Source organism: Chenopodium quinoa, unplaced genomic scaffold, assembly GCF_001683475.1.
Source record: "Chenopodium quinoa cultivar QQ74 unplaced genomic scaffold, ASM168347v1, whole genome shotgun sequence".
Lineage (NCBI taxonomy): Eukaryota > Viridiplantae > Streptophyta > Magnoliopsida > Caryophyllales > Amaranthaceae > Chenopodium > Chenopodium quinoa.
Genome location: NW_018742556.1, coordinates 1,832,960 through 1,852,438, shown reverse-complemented (window position 1 = coordinate 1,852,438; position 19,479 = coordinate 1,832,960). Strand labels below are relative to the sequence as shown.

Here is a 19,479-nt window from a genome sequence, read left to right as displayed (position 1 = left end):
TTGATCCGTTCATGTGATTTTCGGAGTATACCATATTATTGAGTATATAGAATTCATTTTTCATTTTCAAAAAAAAAAAAAAAAAAAAAAAAAGAAAAAAAAAAGCCTTTTTTAGAAATATCAATTGATTTTCTTGTCGAAAGAGATATTTTCTACCAAAAAGAAGGCACCCTTGGTTGCGAGACATGTCATCCTCAAATGTTTTTGATGTTCCCACCAATCACCAATGTATGTACATATACGTGCCGCCAACTTGGTCTTTGCTTTTGACCTCTATTACTTTCCATTTTGCTACAACTCTCCAAACTAATACACTCATTTGAATTTTGTGACCCTTGCAAATAATAGACAATTCAAATATTTGATTTTTTTTTTTCAAAAAAAAAAAACATAAAATACTATAACTAGCTATGAAGCTTTTTGGTTTCTTTTTAATTAAAAAAAAAAATGAATGTCTTAGTAATGAACGAGAATTTGATGTCAATTTTCTTATTATTATTTGTGTTTAGTGTTTCGAAAAGAATTTTGTTCCAACTTAGGAAAGTGGATTAGAACAATAATTGGAATTAGTATAGACGTATAGTCCTCAAGTTCAATATAAGAGTGAGTTGTTTTCCCTTTGTGTTGAAAATTAACTTCATCTTTGAATTGCAAATGATGTGAAGATATACCTAATTTGATGTGTTGGAGTGATTATCTATAATGTATAGTTATTGTATACGTATTACATGTCTCGTTGCACTAATTAATAACCACTATTCTTGTATAGTTACTGATGTAAGGATAACCCTAATAATCATCGTGCTCATATTGATATAACCAACTCTTGAGTCCATGTAATTTGGCCCTTTTGTTTTTTTTTTTTCCAAGATAGGGGTCATATAAATATATCGATAATTTAGTACTATATCGAAAAAAAAAAAACATTATCTTGGGGGATCATTTATTGTAAATTCATTCATGTCACTAAAATTCAAATAATAACACATTAAAAATAAAATAAAAAATAAAAAAATAAAAAATAAAAAAAACAACTTATATCTTCAGTGATCTTAATAAGATACCTATCATAATGCTAGCTAGTAATTACAAAAATTCACAATCACACGTCTTACATGGTGGGTTGCCAAACTACATTGTTGAGATTTGCGACCCATGCCAGCCATTAGGTGTCAACCTCCATATTATTAAGCTGCGACTCTTTCTAAAAATATATAATCTTCTTTCTTTCAATTTTTTTTTTTTTTTTGGTTATCTAGTTACTCTGAATTTAAATTAAATTTTGTGAGATTTTAATCTAAGCTAGCTACTCTTTTCACGTGGTATTTCAAAACCCTACTCAATCACGTTTGGTAACAACCCTAATTCAATTTTATCAATTATGTATAACTACTAAAATCCGGACAAATAATGAAAATAGTTTTTCTACTAATATCCGGGTAATTTTACCATGTATTGGTGTATGGGCTTGTTTTCTTCAGCTTATTTTCAGTTCAGTTCCTAATTTCCTTCTCTCATAAAATATTCAGTTCATTTAGCTCCAATCAGTTCAGTTCAGTTCAGTTCAGCAAATCAGAACAGGCCCTATATATATATTACATTATCATTGTTATTATTCCTTATGAGTCTCTACTATTATGAATATGTGATAGTGATGTACTAACAATAGGAAGTAAAATAAGTTTCCCATTAATAAATTCTAGAACTCAAAATGACCTGACAATACTTTTGAAATAGATTTTTAAATTAATTTTATTATTTTCTTTGTATATGGTCTTCGCGTAATCTTTCCTACTGAAATTTGTTGTCACTATTTATCTATCACAATTGTTGTTATTATTTAAAACGTGTATTTTCTCATCAATTATTACTCGTAGTATTTTTGGTGGATGTTTTTCAATTTTTAGTAACACCATAACAAATTTATTCATCAATCTTATCTTATTATTGGCGTCCCTACTATATATCATAAAAAAGGTAGCTCTATAATACTTATTATTTGTTTTAAATTTCATAACTAATCACGGACCAAAAGAATACAAATGACGGCCGGAACATTACAATTCATTAATATTGCATATTATTACAATTTTTATACGAAGTAATAATTTTGAAAATGAAACAAATTATTATCAATTACGGATCTAAAATATATACAAAATATATCGTAATGTATCCCTCACAATAGTTGTGATAATAAACAATTATCAAACTTTATATTCATATCGTGTTGGATACCTAACCCATATAATGATACATACATTCCCCTAATATTTACAAATTCCTCAAATCAATTTCATTTTCTTCCAACTTTTCAAGTCACATCTTAAATATAATGTACTTGTAAGGGGGGGGAAAAAAATTAAAGACGTTGAAGACATGAGTATATAAATCTTTTTCAAACAATGTTAGTTCGTTTTAGCAATATTGAGATAATTGATTAATTAATTATTCTACATTGGAATAAAACCATCACTTCAACATCTTTTATTTCAGTGCAAAATACTACTAAAATAATTGTTGAAGAGACAAGAGTCGAGATCCTAAAATAGAGTAGCTGTTAGAGTAAAGCCATTGGTTGCCCTTTTGTAGTGGGCATGAGGAGAGAGAAAATGAAATAATATTTAAAAAATAAAATTTCATCAATTTTGGAGAGAGAAATGCCATGACCAGGTCATGGCCATGACCTTTGGCAAAAGGTGGGCAAAGAATTTGAGTCCGCCACTTGTCCATCTATAATTGGCTGATAGTATTTATATTTTATTTTCTTTGTACAAGTATAATAAAGAAATTATTTATGAGTAGGGCAAGTAGTGGGCAACCAATGAGAGTGTATGGTCATAGGTGGGTATGAGAATTGGGCATAAATGAGATGAAAGAGAGAGATATATATTAAATATTTGATGACCACCATTGGCTTGGGCAACCAATGGTTGTACTCTTAGTGTAGCCTTCATGATAAAGGGATAAAAAGCAGCTCAGGACAACGTACAAATTAGCTAAGCCTGCATGGGCCCGCCTTCGGCCCTATTACTCTTATTGTGATAGTAACATTATTTTTGCTCAAAATATCTACCATATTGTTTGCAAACTTCCAAATTTTAATTATTATTGAAAATGTTTAAGAATTCTATTTATTCACTCATTTATTTTTGATATGATATATGATGGATGATTGTCCACAAATTAAGATATTTTGAGCAAATTTATTACCCATAAGTTAAATGGTAAAAGTGATTTTATGTCGATGCTACTTAAAGGATGCATTTGTATTGTATAATCTATAGCTCGTAACTTATTAGTTATTGTTACAGATTAATTTACAACGAATTGGTATAATAAGGTGATCGGTGGGTAGTATATATAGTTCATCTATTTCCATACGTGCTTATTTTGGGTGCAATAATATAAATTAAATCATGCACAAAGTTCCACACATAACTGAATACGAGTAACATTTAGCGCGTAATTGTTTGGATGAGCTCCACTCTTAAGAGTAACAAGCCAAAGATGCCACCAAATGATCTATTGGCATGGTATGATAAACACGTGGATACTAAATTTCTGTAAACGAGTAAATAACTATATGTGCACATCACTCTTACCATATATGAATATCGTGTAATGGAAATTGTGAATATGGATTTACACATATAACAAAATGAATATGAGTAGCATTTATTAGTGTTTAATTGTCTCTGCCACCAAATGATCTACTGGTATGGTATGATAAACGCGCAAATAGTGCTTTAACTTAGATAACTATGTACATGCTTATTTTGGCATACGTATGATATATATAATGTGAATTGTGAATAAAGTTTCACACTCAACTGAATGCCAGTAGCCCTAGCATTTAGTATGTGATTGTTCATAATATCAAGTGATATAATATTGTGAAAAAAGTACTGAAACAACTAATGTGTTAAATCATGAAAGTTTGAAAGGTAAAACCGCTTAGAGCAATAATCTTCATGAAAGTTGTAGGAATTCAAATTTTTTTAATTCAAAATTACCCTTTATAACCAATTTAATTGGATTATGGTTCTGTTCTTTTGAGTTGTACCCTTTATAACCAATTCAATTAGATTATGGTTCTGTTCTTTTGAGCTGTTCTGCTCTGTTTTGCTGAAATCTATTCAACTTTGCATTGCTCCGCTAAAATCTATTCAACTTTGCTTTGCATTGCTCCGCTGAAATCTGCTCAGTTAACTATTGCTCTGTTCTATCTAGAAGGTAAAGGCCTATATATCGAATGAATTGTAATTTTACAAGTGACAGTGATTGGTATTATGATACTCTATAATGCTGGAGTATTATTAATCCAACATTAAATATGAGTATATTGCAAAAACTTGGGAGTACATCAGTACAGTTAGCAATCCCCAACAAATAAGCTGTAACTGTCAGACGATGCTTGTTGAATTGGGATTGGCATCAAGTTGTACTTCTGTAAGAGGACAAACTTTGCAGAAATTATAAACATAACATAACCCTTTTAATTTTGAATAACATAACCCTTTAATTTTAATTGTAAATCAAATTATTATTTTTTCATTAATTAAATTAATTACTCTACAATTATCACCACTTTATATTTCCTCTCTAATCTTCCAACATGACAGCCTACCTGAAATCTGCTCCTAAATCAGCCTAAATTAAGTTTAATTAAATTAAAAAAATATAGGTGCATGTGTTAAGTAATAAAGATACTTTGTCACGTGATTATATTTTGGATCACTTTAATTAATTAATTATATGATTAAGATTATTAGGCATAATAATACAAGAACATTTGCTAATCAATGTTATAATGGAAAATATTTATAACAAAATTAAAGGTTAGTCCAAAGTATATATGATAGAGGCCTAATTGATGTAATAGCGTGTTAGATTCTGTACTTTCACATGCAATTGGTATCTTTACAAGTGTAGGTACGTACCCCTTGTATTTTGTTGTCACAATTACTCCCACATGTAATCACATGCATTTTACTTCAAAAATTACACTTCATAAGTTCATTTTTACCATTTTTAGTGTTTTATATGATGAAGTTTGCTAAATCTTGTAATTTGTATGTAAAGAATAGAATGGAAGGGTTTTTAGTTTTGAACTTGCTTGGATGGGTGGTGTTTTGTGGCTTACACGTTTGTTATTTACGTTATGTCATAATCGTGTTATTTCAAGAATTATTAACTACATATCTATCTGGTCTTATAAAGATAAAATGACGTTATATCATATTTATACGAAAGTTCATATCAGCACACCAAAATAAGAATTTTAAATATAAAGAAGAAAAAAAACAGATATTTGGAAAAGTCATTATATTTAAACGAAAGCTAAAATACCTCGATAAATTATTAGCTTAAAAATACGGTCAAATTTTAGTAAAATTGTGGAATTAGATTTGAGCCAATGAAACCAAAACTTTAAAATTTTAATCTAGGACACCTTATTTTAAACCAATTTTTTTTTCCCCAATGGAATAAAGGTGCCTTGATGAGAGGATTATTCCATTAGTAATATAATTATTTTACTTATTTACATTAATTATATTCTTTGGAGGGTCCTTATTAGTTATTATTGTGCTTCTTCCTCCATGATTGACATACATAATTTTCTTCCTGTCATAGAATGTAAAAATGATTCTTTTCTTTTGAATTACTCTGTAAAATGTTTTCGATTTAAGTTCACATGCAACATAGGACATACATAGTAATGTCTCATAAATAAATATAGTCATGTTATATTGTATGAATAAATAGAATCACACCGTCAAAAAAAAACAAAAAAAAACAAAAAAAAACAAAAAATGCTCTAAAATAAACACTTTATTCATACAACAAATTAAAGTGATCACCCACTTTCTAGCTAATCATCCTATCCACATATCCACTTACCACCTTTTCTCTTTCCCTCTCTCACAAGTTAATTTTTGAATTAAGCAAATCATTACACACTTAAAAATTAAAATCACATCCATTACAAATGTGATATAGTACAACCAAACTAACTAATCTCAACAAATTGAAAACTTTTCAATTTTTTATGATTCCGTAAAAAAATTTCACTTTTTTACGGTTATGAGAGAGAAAGCACACACTAATAGTGATTTTACTCTCTAGTTTTTTTTAAGTGATTTATTTTTCTTAAACCTTCTTTTTATTCAAAAACTTTTATATACATCCGGTTTACACTAATATTAGTGTATATCGAGCAGTATAGGGGTAACTTTAAGCCAATTTAAGGTAACTTTTTGCCTTTTTTGGGTAACTTTGAACATAATATGTTTTTTTTATAAACCGAACAAGAAAAGTTTTATAAGGCTGATAAAATTACTTTCAATCACTAATAATTGAATTTTAGTCATTTAAAATGTGCTCCTTTACCAATAAAACGCAGATTATTTTTATTTGTATTGGGTTACTTTTATAGTTTTATACATATTAGGGTAACTTTTATTCATTTTAGGGGTAACTTTTGATCACTTTAAGAGAGATTTAAAATGGATGTACAATAATTATTATACACCCAATTTTTTTAAAAGTTTGTGCTTTTTATTTGATGGGGTGATACAATTCCTTTTATGAAAATATATTTACTATTTTCAAATATATCTCACCTTTTTAGTCCCCACTACAGCTCTACTACTATATTTTTAATTATTACTTGTATTTTCTTAGTCTTTTCTCAAGGCTCTTGCTTCTATTGATTACGGAGTAATTATTTTTCTTGTTATATATCCTAATAAAAAAATTCTATAAAAATACATTACATACATTATAATTTTTCTAAAAATTTGCGAGAAAATTAGTGTGTCATTAAAAAAAACAGGAGAATAATATATTGTTAGAGTATCAAACACTCCTTCCTCTTGGACTATTTATTTTTTAATGAAAAAAAAAAATCACATAAGCCCTTTATTATAAAATAAAAATTAAAAGAAAATGAATACTCCTCTTTTTAACCAACTTACCGGTTAGTTACTTTTTATTATTAAATATTATGTGGACATATATAAAACCCTAAGAAGAAGGGTCTTTGCTTAACATTCGAAACAGAGTAAACAAAAACAGAGAAACAAAAAAAAAAAAAAAAAACACCACACCATGGCTGAGTTAGAGAACATAAACTCAGTACCAAACATGATCACCTTCCTCTCTTCTCTCCTTCAACGAGTCGCCGAGTCGAACGATATCACCCGACGATTAGAGCCTCAGAAGGTGTCTGTTTTCCATGGCCTTACTCGCCCTACAATCTCTGTTCAAAGTTACTTAGAAAGGATTTTTAAGTATGCAAATTGCAGCCCTTCTTGTTTTGTTGTTGCTTATGTTTATCTCGATCGATTTACGCAAAGACAGCCATTGTTGCCTATTAATTCTTACAATGTTCATCGATTGTTGATCACTAGTGTCATGATTTCTGCCAAATTCATGGATGACATGTAAGTTTCTCAATTTCTTAGTATAAATTTTGCAATTTTTGTTTACTCTGTTTTCTTCTGTTTCTTTCTTTTGATTTCTTATTTTTTGAGAAACTTATGTTTAAATGGTTTAATTATATGCTCAAATTTCTGGGTTTTTGAAGTAAATTACTGGGTTTTTAAACAAAATTGAATTATGGTTTTGTGGGTTTTAAATGTTTATAAATCATTGGGTCTCTGTTTTCAAATTGAATTTGTTATTTAAATCAGGATTTTGCAATTTAGTTTTCAATTTTTTCAGGAATTTCAGGAATAAATAATTAAGATTTATTATAACATGCCAAATTAATCATTTCATGTAATTATTTGAATATTAACCGATTTTTTTTGTGAAATTATTATTGGAAATTAGTAGTAAAATCATAATTTTTTTTGGTAAGAAATTGGGAAATGCTGGACCAGCTAATTCCAGCTAAAATTAATCTGTCTTTTTCTCAAATGAGTTAAATTTTTAAAATTAGAAGAAAATCTTTTATATGATCCTTTCACATGGGAGTCACTTAATAATGAGGCCCACTATTAAGCATAAATTTTGGATTGTAATAATATCAAATTTGAAAATAAATTTGAATTGATCCATTTAATTATTCTTTGTTGACTTTAATCTAAACTTTAATTTATGTTTTAATTTACAGGTATTACAACAATGCATATTATGCCAAAATTGGAGGTATAACCATCACAGAAATGAACTTCCTAGAGGTTGATTTCTTGTTTGGTTTGGGATTTCATTTAAATGTGACACCCAACACATTTCACACCTACTGTTCTTACCTTCAAAGAGAAATGTTGCTGCTACAACCCCCTCTTAATGTTGTTGTATCCGATTCTAATTCGTCGTTAATCATGGGTAAATCATCTACTATGATGATTCACTCGTGTTTTAACGACGATGAGCCTACGTCTCATCAACAACAACAACGACAATTAGCTGTTTAGCTAATCCGGGTTTTTACTAATTAGAACTTAATTTGTACTTAGCTTGTAGAGATAATCTCTGTCTCTTTTTTTTTTCTTTCTCGATTTAAAATGGTTATTGGTGGAAATGATGAGCAACATGAGAATTTTGCAACAGTTATATTTGTTTTTAAGTTTAATTCTTTCCCTCAATTTTAAATTTTTAGGTTACTTTACTTAGAAAATTTTTGGATCTGAAAATTTTAGTATATAATTTATGTTTTTTCTTTACAAAAATTGAAGTTCAAAAGGTTTTAATGTGGTCTCACTTTCTTACCAAATTGTATGAAGATACTTTGTCTTCATTTCTCAACCAAGCTCAGATTCTAAACCTTTTTTTATTTTGGTCCACACTTCATTTGCTGCTTGTGCTGAAAGGGAGACTTATCCACATGTACCCACCACCTTTGCTCCTCTTTGCACCTAGCCCTTAAGCAAAGTATTCACATCACTTTTAACAAGCAACCAACCTAACATATATTTTAAATTTAATATAATTTTTCTCGTATTTTTTAGTTGTCATGTTACTGGCTCACATCACAGATTAATAGATCACACTGTCAATGTTACAATTTGTTTCAAACCAAAGTGTGCGGCATTGGCTAGAATATTTTAATTTTGTAACATTGATATAGAAATTGGTCATTAGTCGTCACTAGTTACATGTTTTGAGAAACTAGCTTTAGAGCACGAACATCACTTTCTCTTTGTAAAAGTTCGTCAAATTTATTTCTTTTCATCTGGCTAGCAAGTGTTAAAGAATGAATATCAGAGCTACTCTGTATATATAAATATATATTAATTTGGAGAGACTTTACAGCGCCATATATATAAGCCAACGTGATTATCATAAGATATAGTTATTTGGGTGATCCGATCCATTTGATTATAAGATGTAAAGGATATAAATTAACAAAAGAGAGAATAGTACAAGGAAGAAGAATAATAATAAGTGGGGTTGAGAGGTAAATTTGGGGTAGGGAAGAAAAGACAATGTAGGTTTGATTATGGACAGGTTGTGAAGGTTTATTATTGACAAGGGAGTAAGGGACATTTTGCATGTGCTTGTACATCGACTACCAGCTCTTGCATGTGCTTTTATGGCCTTTCAAAACCTACAATAGATAGTTTTTGATAATGACTGTAGCTAACCTTATATAGTATACTATCATATGTCATGGCCCCTTATAAAGGATTCACATGTATATTCCTCGATACTAAATATAATTTCTCGTTCACGGTTGTATATATAGCCGGTTGTGTAACATAACAAGGGTGACACATTCCAATAGATCGACAGTTCATACAGTATTGATAGTTTATCTTAGTAATTTATTAGCGATTTGTTGTACGTCCATATTAATTATATGCACCGATAGAGAAGATTGATAATGGGTGTTTGTTAGCTTATCAATATATCATAGTCCAATTTAACAAGCAATATATGGTATGCCTTTTCGAAAAACTTGTTAAAAATAGCATTGATGTAGATTGTGTAGCTGCATGGTGTTAAGTAATTACTTAACGTATTAATTGAAACTTCAATAATTGGCCTTTTCTTGCACTATGAGATTCTCTTATAAGTAGGTGTACTCAGTTTAGAAATTGAATTTTCGAACCAAGATAGATTTATTAATGAAGGCTTTATGAAGAAGTTAAAAGTTAAGATAAGGTATATGGTGTACTTTTGATTAGTTAAGTGTCTGAATTAATTGGTGATATGTTTTTTAGAAGTAAAAATGACGTATTGTTTAGGTGAGATACGTTGCATTGGATTTCTTCATAAGATGGTGAACAAATTGTGTGAAAATTTTATTTAATTTCTGCAAGACTTGCATTGATGCTTGGCCATGGGATTATATATGGTCAATTTTTGTAAGGCGGCCCTTTGTTAGTTGGTAAGAAAAGGTCATAATGAAAAGGAAATTTTCATTTTTACCACCTTCAAATAATGACTTTATCGAATTTACCACCTCAAAAAAAAAAACATTTACTTTACCACCTCATAAAAAAATTAAACATCAGTTTTACCACCTCATCTGAGCTCAGGTGACGGAAAACGCTTGTGGGGCCCAGCTAACTGTCACTTCCCTCCAATTTAATTCTTTTAAAATCGATTTCCCTCTGTCTCCTCCTTTTCTCACCTTCCATAATCAATGTCTCACCAAATTTCTCACTTCCTCATCAATTTTCGTCTCTCTCTCCTTTGATTTTTCTTGATTCTCACTGTAACTGCTTCTCTCTCCTTTGATTTTTCTCTTTCTCTCTGTAAAAACTGAAACCCTAGATCAATTTGGGTGGTTGAAATCGAGATGGAACCACAAAATTGCAACACATCAGCTTCTCTTGTCATCTTCCACAGGGTGAGGGGACCAAAAGCTTGGTAATTTGCTGACAGAAATCGAGATTCCTGACTACAAAAGCTACTTTAAACCCTTTATTAGTACATTTCGTTGGATTTATGGTTGTCAATTGGGGTAAAGTATGCCTTTTTTCGGAATCTGTGAATTAAAGTATTATAAACCCTAATTATGCGAATCTTTGACTGAATTAGAGTGTGCATTTGTTAAATAATTAGTTAATTAGATTTACTTGTTTACTGTTAATTTAGTGCACAGTCAATATGAATTGCTTTTACTTGCTGTAATTGGTGAATTGGTTGTTGTTGTTTACTGTAATTACTGAAATTGGTTATTGTTGTGTGTGCTTTTGTTGGTGTTGTTACAGAATGGACACAGTGGACTTAAAAATTACAGTAGGGGGTGCCTTTATACCTTCTTTAGCTGGTAAAAATAGGAGGGTGTTAACTTGGGATGGTGGGTGGGTTTATTGGATGAGAAAAGTGGAAAAAAATAAGATAGATGTACACTTTTTGAGGCAAACAGCTATACATGGGTTTGTGTATGTGAATGTGAAGGTTCCTAGGGGGTTTAGTTGCTGGTATAAACAAAAGGGCAAGTCTTGGGTGAATGGTAAAAGGGAGCTTGTTGATGGTGAGGTGAATGGTTTCCTAGAGTCTGTGAACAAAGAGGGGGCATGTGAGATGTATGTTACCAGTCATGAGCCAATTGAAGGGAATGAGCTAACCCCTGCACAAAGGAAGGAACTGAAAAAGAGGTTTGGTGGGCCTAAAGTATATAAACCCAGCCCAGAACTTAGTAAGCCCACTGAAGAAGAGCCATTTAGGAGAAGCCCTAGGTTAAAAGGCATTGTTATACATGACAGAGAGGCTGAGGAGAGGCTTCCTAGGGCAGAGAAAGTGAATGCTAATACACATAAAGGGAAGGGTAAACTCACTGCTGCAGATAAGGGTAAGGCTAAGGTTGGGGATGAGACTGGAAATCATGCTAATTTAGTGAGAAAAATAAAAGAAAGAGTGAGGAGCTTAAGGGATGACAATGATGTGTTTACTGATGAGGATGGTGATACAGAGTCTTCTGATTCTGAGTTGAGTGATTTTGAGTTAGAAGTTGATGAGGGAGAGGAGGACTTATACTCTGATGATGATGAAGAGTGGTTGAAGAAAAATTTAGACCATATTAACAGTGAGGTGAAAGGCAGTTTGAGGGGAGTTACTAAAGGAGGGGATCAAAGTGATGATGAGGACACAGGGTTTGACATAGAAAGAAATCTACAGATAATTGAAGTGAGGGTTGAAGAGGAGGCAACTTGTGATTCTGATGAGCTAAAGAGTGTGGAAGGTGATTCAGATGATGATCAGGGTAGTGTTACTTGGTTTAACCCTGAGACAGACTTTGAAAGGGCTATCAAATTTGTAGTTGGTCAAAGGTTCAGTGATGTGCAAACAATGAGAAAAGCTTTGAGACAACATGCAATTGAAAATAGGTATGAGTATTACCTTCTTCACAATGATTCAAAAAGGCTAACAACATATTGCAAAAGGAAATGCAAGTGTGTGTATAACAAGAACAGTTGTAGGATAGTGAAGTGTACATGTAGTAAGGGTGTTAGGTGTAGGTTCAAGTTCTATGCAACAAGGCTTGTGAAATCAGAGGCTTGGCAAATTAAGACACTAAGGCTGAAGCATAGGTGTGTTAGGAGTAAAATGAACAACAAGGTGACAGCAGAGTTCCTTGCTGACATGTACTTGGAGGAGTTCAGGGGCAACCCCAGATGGAAGATTAAACAGATTCAGGACATGGCCTTGAATGACTTGGGGATCAAAATTACATACTCCAAGGCTTGGTTGGCTAGAAGCAAGGCAAAGCTTATAATATATGGCTCTTCATCAGAGCAATACTCAAAGGTTTGGGACTATGGGAAGGCACTGCTGAAATGGAACCCAGGGAGTGAGTGTAATGTGGTGGTGGATGATATTAATCAAATTGAAAGACCAATTTTTATGAGGATGTTTGTGTGCTTAGCTGCACTTAGGGATGTATTCATTTCTGGTTGCAGACCAGTAATTGGGGTGGATGGGTGCCATCTAAAAGGGGCATACCCTGGGCAGATCTTGGTTGCAGTTGGAAAAGATGGCAATAATGCCATCTTCCCAATTGCTTGGGCAACTGCAGAGATTGAGAACAAGGACAGCTGGTGCTGGTTTCTGGAGAGCTTGCTCAAGGCACTTTGTCTGTATGACCAAGGAGATGGCTTGACTTTTATGTCTGACAGACAGAAAGTAAGTGGGTTGTGTTTGTGTTTAAATTACTTTGCTTTATTTGACTTTTCTGTACACTAACTTGTTAGTTTTGCCTTGTGTGTAGGGTCTCATAGAAGCATTTGCAGATGTGGCCCCCAAAGCTGAGCTCAGATTTTGTGTGAGGCATATTTGGTCAAATTTCAAACTGAAATTTCATGGTGCAACTTTCAAGGAATTGTTCTGGGCTGCTGCTAGGGCAAGCACTCTGGTAAGCTTCTATTTAGGTTCTTTTATGTCAGTTTTATGGTGAACTATAATGTATGCTAGGTGATTTTTTGTTTAGCTTGTATCAGTTTGGTTTTTGCCCAAATACTTGTGAATTTTGCCCATTTATCTACATTTAGTTTTGCACATATTTGCATGTCTTTCTATTTTGTGAAAACTGTATGCCATGTGTCTATGTTGTGTTGAATGTTTGTCATGTGTATGGTTGTATCAGTTTGAGTTTGAAGTTGCTATGGAAAGTATCAATTTTTTGGATGAAGAAGCATACCAGTGGCTGTCAAACATTGACCCCCAACACTGGTCAAGGCATGCTTTCTCTACAAACTGCAATTCTAACATGTTGTTAAACAACATGTGTGAGACATTTAATGCAGTGATTAGAGATGCCAGAGACAAGCCTATTCTAACTCAAATGGAATGGCTTAGAAGATATATGATGAAGAGGAGTAATGACAAATGGGAGGCAACAAATTCTTGGGAAGGTTTACTAACCCCATTTGTCAACAAAGTCTTTGATGGGTTGGAGAAGTATGCCAGGACATGTGAGGTTACAGCGTCAAGCGATGAAATTTATGAGGTGAAATACAAGGATGATCAGTGCATTGTGGATCTACAAGAGAGAAAATGCACTTGTTATAGATGGGAGTTGACAGGAATACCTTGTGTCCATGCATTTGCTTGCATAATGGACAAAAGGGATGATCCTGAGTTGTATGTGCACCCACATTACTATAGGGTGACATACTTGGCTGCATATGAGAACCCAATACAGCCAATGCCTGGCCCTAAGAATTGGGAAAAGGTCAAGCTCAGACAGCCTTTGCCACCTATGCTGAAAGTGCAGCCAGGAAGACCTAAGGCAAAAAAGAGAAAGCTTGAACCAGGGGAGGGCACTTCTGCAGCACCTGAGGGCAAGAAGCCAAAGGTGAAGAAACAATGCAAGAACTGTGGTGGGTTTGGCCACTTTGCCAAAACATGCAAGGCTGAAGCAGCACCAGAACAGCCTAACCCACCTGCAACAAATCCAAAGGGTGGGAGGCCACAGATGCAGACTCCTTGGCTTAAGGAACAGAGAAAGAAAAGTGAAGAGAAAGCAGGAAGACAGGTATTTTGTGTATTTTGTGACTTGAGTGTATTTAGTGGCTTTGTTTCTGAGTCTTGTCATACTGTGATTGCAGGCTGCACTGAAGTTGCCACAATATCAGCCTCCAACAACAGCACAGGCTGGGTCAAGTAATGCTGCACCTGCAACTGCTGTGTCAATCCAACCTGCAACAAGAACAGAGCCTTTGCCAACTCAGCCTGTTACCAGGAGCAACAGGAGCCTGAGTCAGCCCACAAGAGTGCCAACAACTACTCCTCCCAAAGTCAAAATACAGACCAGGTCCAAGCTTCATGTAATGACAAGCAAGAAGGACAAGGATCTCAATCAACTGTGACCCTAGGTCTACTCATTAGTATTTTTTAATAGACAACCAAGTTTATTAACTACACATGTGTATAGTAGGCAGTATATTTGGTAGTTGAACAATGATTTTGCACAAAGGTGCCTTAACTTTTGTCTCATCCAATGTAAAACAATTAAAAACATTGTGTTGCAAGTACTAATACGAAATGTGATATGTTTCTACCAAAAAGTTCCATTTCTCATTGATTTAGTTAAAAGTAGTACAAGAAATGTCATCCCAACATCCACACATAATAATTCAACAAAACACAACATAAGTTGGGGATTTTTTTTGTTTCTAAGCATTCCTAAATGAACCTAAGATCTAAAATACATAGCCAGTACCAAACCAAAACTACAAAACACAACAATAGCATGTACTGTGAGCATTTTCTTTGTTGTTGCATTGCTGCCATGCACTTCCTTGATCCTCTTCTTCCTGTCTGAGCTAAGAGCTTTGCATTTCATCTTCAAGCTGTCAATCTCATTGAGCAAGCACCTCCTTTGTCCACTAACATCATCAACTTCCCTCTTCATGTCATTCAGCTCTCCCTTCATTAGTTTCTTGTCCAGCAGCAAGTTGTTAATCACCTCTGTTTGCCAAGGTGTTCCATCTGGTTGATCCACCCACTCAAAAGCTTTACACCCCCTTGACTCAGTCACAGGATCATAGAATTTGCAGGTCCTAAACTTGCGTCCAGGGTTCTCCCTAGTCCAAGCAGTCAGCCTAGACATTGGAACTCCACATTGGCATTTTTTCTCCTTTGAGGGTGACATGCTAACTGAAGACATTCCCTTCTGAAATTCAGTAAGAACAAGAATAAAATTAATTGTATTTGAACACAATCACCATAATATAACCCTAATTTCAGTAGCCAATTCACATAACAAAAACCCCCAATCTAATTTAATCTTACATGAACCCTAAGTATTTTAATTGAAATTGGGGTTTAATTGACCTCACAAAACGCCCAATTTCAATTACTCTTAGCAAATGCAACATAATCACGCAACGAATTGCCAAAAAATTACAACAGAAATCACGAAAATTGCTAGAGAATTAACGACAATGGCTTACCTTTTTTATGCTTGTTGTCGAGGAGTTCAATTGATTGTTTGATAATTAGAGGGTTTGGGATTGTTAAGGTTGCCCAAAAATACTGATTTGTGAAGAAAATCGCAAAAATTAATCTCCAATCTGCAAGAATTTGGTGTACAAATGAAGAACTAGGTTTAAATAAAAGGGAAATCGAGAGAAATTTGGGAAAAAATCAAAAACTAGCCGTTATGCTGGGCCCCACAAGCGTTTTCCGTCACCTGAGCTCAGATGAGGTGGTAAAACTGATGTTTAATTTTTTTATGAGGTGGTAAAGTAAATGTTTTTTTTTTTTGAGGTGGTAAATTCGACAAAGTCATTATTTGAAGGTGGTAAAAATGAAAATTTGATAATTTTGTATTAGGCCAAATAATGTATTTAGCTTTATTGGGCCGTTGTTATGTTACGAGCCCTACTCTCTAGGATTGTATATATATATATATACTTGTGCATATGCTAATGAAAACACACTACTTTATTCTCTCTAAACTCTCTATTATTGACATTTTGTACGTGAACTTATTAGAAAATTCTCATGACAATGTTAGTTAACTCCAAGTCTCTTTTTCTTCAAAAATAATGTATATGGTGTATAAATTACCATTAGATTTTTTTTTTATTATTTTTTTTTAATTTTTTTGATGAAGATAAATTACGATTTTTGATGGTGGTATTGAATAATAATGCACATTTATGAAGAAACATACAAGTAAAAAGATGAGATGAGATTACATCACGTAGTGTATTCCAATATTAGTTTGGTTGCGTGCTAAGTGGATATCACTTACCAAACAAGTTGACAAATAAGGAAATGACCTCGTTCTCTACCAAACAATTGGAGCCGCTATCCTCTTCTACAACCCACTTTGGCACATTCAATGTTTACATATAGAGATGAATATAGTGAATCTGTATGATATTTTCTATGTTTTTACTAGTATTTTTTTTTTCATTTGACTTTTTATGGTTTGTAAGACATATTTTTAAACACATATAACTTCATTTTCATATGCGTAAAATTTATAAATATAACTTAATATATATTACTTGTAATAAAATATACAATGATATGGATCCAACAAAATTACATTTGACTATATCATACAAAGTATCTTATTCTTTAATCAGAATTTACGGCCAAAGATTTTATAATTTGACCCGTAATTTGGAATGGGACAAAAAAAAAATAGGGACAGAGGGTATAGGCAATTATTAATTTGTTAGACCTATCAGATTTTAATATCATATACTTGAAACTTAGTGATTACTCCGTAGTAAGTATTTCATAATACTTGTATTTTTTTTCCTAATTTGTGGGACAAAAGATTATTTAAAAATAGGTCATACCACATCTAATCAGTACTCAATTACTCATATAATACTTTTACAATAAAAAAAAAACCTCTTTGTGAAGAGGATTAAGGGGTTGTTCACTTCAATTTAGTTCAGCTCAATTCAGTTAGGTTCAGTTTAGTTTAGCTCCAATCAGTTCAGTTCAGCTCATTTCACTAAATGTGAACAGACTCTAACTCCGTAAGTCATATGTACATAATCAATTAATCTTATCAAATACTTCGTACTTAGGAATAATCCCAAAGCTCAATGGACCGTAGTCCGTCCATAAGTTGAAGTAAATACTAGCTAGAATTGTCATATCTAGTGGACCAGTAAGAGATAAGGTCCATTAAGACACTTTTTTTTTGACACCTGAAGTTTTGGGCCTGAAGGCCCTATACACTATCTTATTCTATTAACCGATACATTAAACAAAAGGGATATGACTGCATATGACTTTTAATTTCCATTGAAACTCATGGTGAGCTAGGAGTAAAGCTGTCAAAAGTTGACCCGATCCGAAATACCGATTTAAACCCGATTATTAACCGACCCATCTGAACTCGAAAAAATGGTGACCCAAATTCGACTTGACCCGACTTGAAACCAACCCTAGACCCGAGTTGACCCGAGTATGTGAGACCTAAAACCCGAGCATGAACTAACCTAGAGATGACCCGACTCGAAAGTAACCCGTAAATTATTGACCTGAACTGAACCCGACCTGAACCAAACAAGACTTGAACCGAAATTGACCCAAACCCGTTTTAACCAGTCAAAACCCGAATTTAACCCGACTTGTTAATAACCTGACTTGAATTCAACCCGACTTGTTCCTAACCCGACCCGAATTTAACCCAACCTGTTACAAACCCGACCCGAAATCAACCTGACTTGTTATTGATCTGACCCAAATTCAACCCGACTTGTTATTGACCCGACCCGAATTTTACCAAACCTTTTAATAACCCGACCCAAAAAATTCAACCCGATTTGTTACTAACCCGACTCGAAATCAACATGACTTATTATTGACCCGACCGAAATTCAACCCAAATTGTTCCTGACCCGATTTCAAATCACCTTAAATGCAATTTAGACCACCTTATTATTGTTGATCAAAGCATTTTGTCTAGGAAGACCAAGTCGGTCCAGGCCAGCAAAATAAATGAGCAACATCCTCAAATTTAAGAGTTAAATATAGTATATATTTGTTGTATGGTCAAAGGAGATAATTATCATCCTAAATTATAAACTATAGTTCCCTAGTATATTTCCATATATATTATAGTCAAAGGAAATAATTAGGTTAATAAAAATGATAATTATCTATTTATAGTTAGTTAAACCCGAATATCACTTGACTTAGAAATTACCCGACCTGATTGTAACATGCAAATTATTGACTTGAACATGGCCCGACTTGACTCCGAGAATGTCCCGACTTGAAAATGACCCAACCTGTTTATAACCCCCAAATTATTGACTTGAACCGAACCCGACTTGAACCCAAGAATTACCTGACTTGAAAATGACCTGACCTGATTATAACTCGCAAATTGTTAACTTGAACTGAACCCGACTCAAACCCGAGAATGACGCGACCCGATTCTAAACCGCAAATTATTGACTTGACTCGAACCCGAGAATTATCCTAACCCGTTTTAACCCGTGAAAACCCGAATTAAACCCTACCTATTGTTCATCCGACCTGAATGTTACCCGACATGTTATTAACCCAACCTAAACCCGACCAAAACCCGATAAGAAGTATGACCCGACTCAAGCATAACCCAACCCAAACCTGACCCGCATAGGTTATGGATTTAATTCGAATTGACCCGATCCGAGTTGACCCGACCCACTCTTACCGACCCGTTTACCCGAATTGACAGCTTTATCCGAAACCTCCAAAATTTCTCAAAAACCGTGGATATTAGCCTTTAATTTTGGAATTTTTTTGTTTTTTTTATCGGTAAATAAAAATTGCCGAATTGTTTACCATGGTCCCTAATACCCTCCGGGAGTCCAATTGGCTGGGTGGAACCATCCAATTTGCCTTTAAACAACCAATTTATCGGTTTATAACTTGCACCAATTTCATTAACTCAAGCTTACCACGAACATTTATGACAACATATAATGAAAATATATGGTTCCAAACGGCATTATATGACCTTGAGATGTATCCCCTAAAATCTCAATGATTTTCGACACCGAGCCCCGAAACATTCGAAATTTCTCAAAAATAGTGAATATTAGCCTTCAA

At 33.3% G+C, this 19,479-nt stretch overlaps 2 protein-coding genes across 2 annotated transcripts; both read left to right on the top strand.

Annotated features, from left to right (window-relative positions):
- The first annotated feature begins 7,018 nt into the window (after nucleotides 1–7,018).
- Nucleotides 7,019–9,169, top strand: LOC110720489 (cyclin-U4-1-like). The gene is made up of 2 exons (XM_021899524.1): nucleotides 7,019–7,448; nucleotides 8,123–9,169. Exons 1-2 carry the CDS (start codon nucleotides 7,114–7,116, stop codon nucleotides 8,424–8,426), a joined length of 639 nt encoding a protein of 212 aa, XP_021755216.1. The 5' UTR covers nucleotides 7,019–7,113; the 3' UTR covers nucleotides 8,427–9,169.
- A 1,915-nt stretch (nucleotides 9,170–11,084) lies between these two features.
- On the top strand, nucleotides 11,085–14,815 carry LOC110720487. The gene is made up of 3 exons (XM_021899523.1): nucleotides 11,085–13,086; nucleotides 13,172–13,315; nucleotides 13,547–14,815. The coding sequence occupies exons 1-3, from the start codon at nucleotides 11,173–11,175 to the stop codon at nucleotides 14,567–14,569; spliced, it is 3,081 nt and encodes a 1,026-aa protein (XP_021755215.1). The 5' UTR covers nucleotides 11,085–11,172; the 3' UTR covers nucleotides 14,570–14,815.
- Nucleotides 14,816–19,479: the final 4,664 nt, after the last annotated feature.

Bases quoted from the DNA above. Each gene is read 5' to 3' on its own strand.
- LOC110720489 (XM_021899524.1), top strand. From the start codon at position 7,114: ATGGCTGAGTTAGAGAACATAAACTCAGTACCAAACATGATCACCTTC. The intron at 7,449-8,122 runs GTAAGTTTCTCA...TTTAATTTACAG, and splicing joins GCCAAATTCATGGATGACAT to GTATTACAACAATGCATATT.
- LOC110720487 (XM_021899523.1), top strand. From the start codon at position 11,173: ATGGACACAGTGGACTTAAAAATTACAGTAGGGGGTGCCTTTATACCT. The intron at 13,087-13,171 runs GTAAGTGGGTTG...CCTTGTGTGTAG, and splicing joins TTATGTCTGACAGACAGAAA to GGTCTCATAGAAGCATTTGC. The intron at 13,316-13,546 runs GTAAGCTTCTAT...TGGTTGTATCAG, and splicing joins CTGCTAGGGCAAGCACTCTG to TTTGAGTTTGAAGTTGCTAT.